General features: G+C 45.5%; 1 protein-coding gene across 1 annotated transcript; it reads right to left on the reverse strand.

Annotated features, from left to right (window-relative positions):
- Positions 1 to 205: 205 nt before the first annotated feature.
- On the reverse strand, positions 206 to 1,051 carry LOC149238831 (uncharacterized). Its single transcript, XM_089369673.1, has one exon. The coding sequence runs from the start codon at positions 1,049 to 1,051 to the stop codon at positions 206 to 208; it is 846 nt and encodes a 281-aa protein (XP_089225799.1).
- Positions 1,052 to 1,286: the final 235 nt, after the last annotated feature.

Below are 1,286 nucleotides of genomic sequence, written 5' to 3' on the forward strand. Positions count from 1 at the left end.
TGTAGAAGTGACAACATTCAAAATCAAGGAGCATGCGTGCCGGAAAACTGTAGATCTTCAGTGGCTGGCTTGAGGAACCGGAAGCGCTAACACATTCAGATTTCATTGGAGGTCATAGGATGTTCTTCAACGATGCGGCACCCGAATTGATCAGAGTCTATGGAGTCAGAGGGATGAGCAGTTGAGGGCCTGAGAAGTAGGGAAGCTACTGGTTGACCCCCTGATTGGCCAATCTATCTGCTACTTTGTTGGCTGTGCATCTGATATGCTTGAATGTGATGCTTCGGGGTGTCTGCAACCTTTCCTCCATTTGCTCCAATCTACTAAGTAGCCTCCAATTTGAGGCTATTTTAGCTGTTGGGGAACTTGCTTGTATTCTGATGGTCGTTGTTATTATTATGAGGGAGTCTCCTTCTACCTCAAGAGGGTAAAAGTTTTCTTGCTCTGCTGTGCAAATTCCTTTCCATATTCCTTCCAATTCCGCTGCATTGTTGGTGTCGTTACCTATAGATCCATGGTAGATATACCTAATTGTGCCCATTTCGTCTCTAAAGACACCTCCGTAGCCAGCTGGCCCGGGATTGCCTTTGGCCACCCCATCAAAATTTAATTTGAACGAATTGGAGGCAGGGGGGGACCAATTTAGTGGAGAGGCAGAGCTGGAAGGGGAACTGGAGTTGATTTGGACCAGAGAGGTGAGGTCCAGATTCCAGGCCTTTAAGATGAGGCATTCCGGAGGGAGATATGGCAAGTCCAAAGAATGCCAGTGTCTAATAGCCAAAGTTTCTTGGAGATTTTGCTTAAGGAGAAGCCATAGAGAGTCGATGGGTCTACTGGTGTTGTTGAAAACTCTGTTGTTTCTCTCTTTCCATATTATCCAGTAAAAGAAACCTGGGATGAGGTTCCACAGCGAATTTAACAGAAGGCTTTGGAAGGGTTGCTTTGGCCAATTTCTGATGTTTTCTGCAATATCTCCCTGTCGTTTTCCAGATCTTCTGTTGCATTGTTCAATTTTCTCCCATAATTGAGTTGCTAGAGGACAAGTGTCCATTAAATGCAACGCGGATTCAGCGTTGAGGTTGCAGTTAGGACATCTAGAAGGTCCTATGAATCCTCTCTTTTGCAACTTGTCCCATGTGAGGATTCATTGTTTGCTTAGAAGCCATAAGAAAGTGGAGACCTTAGGCCATATTCCTGGTTGCCAGACCTAGTCCCAAAGCTTATCCTTGTTTTCCTGCGTGGGTGAGTAGCGTAGTTGGTGTGCTTCCTTAGTGGTAAACATTCCT

The sequence above is a fragment of the Pinus tabuliformis genome, chromosome 8 (assembly GCF_031772625.1).
Source record: "Pinus tabuliformis cultivar Carrire ecotype Pingquan chromosome 8, CPIR1, whole genome shotgun sequence".
NCBI classification, from domain to species: Eukaryota; Viridiplantae; Streptophyta; class Pinopsida; order Pinales; family Pinaceae; genus Pinus; species Pinus tabuliformis.

Bases quoted from the DNA above. Each gene is read 5' to 3' on its own strand.
- LOC149238831 (XM_089369673.1), bottom strand. From the start codon at position 1,051: ATGGACACTTGTCCTCTAGCAACTCAATTATGGGAGAAAATTGAACAA.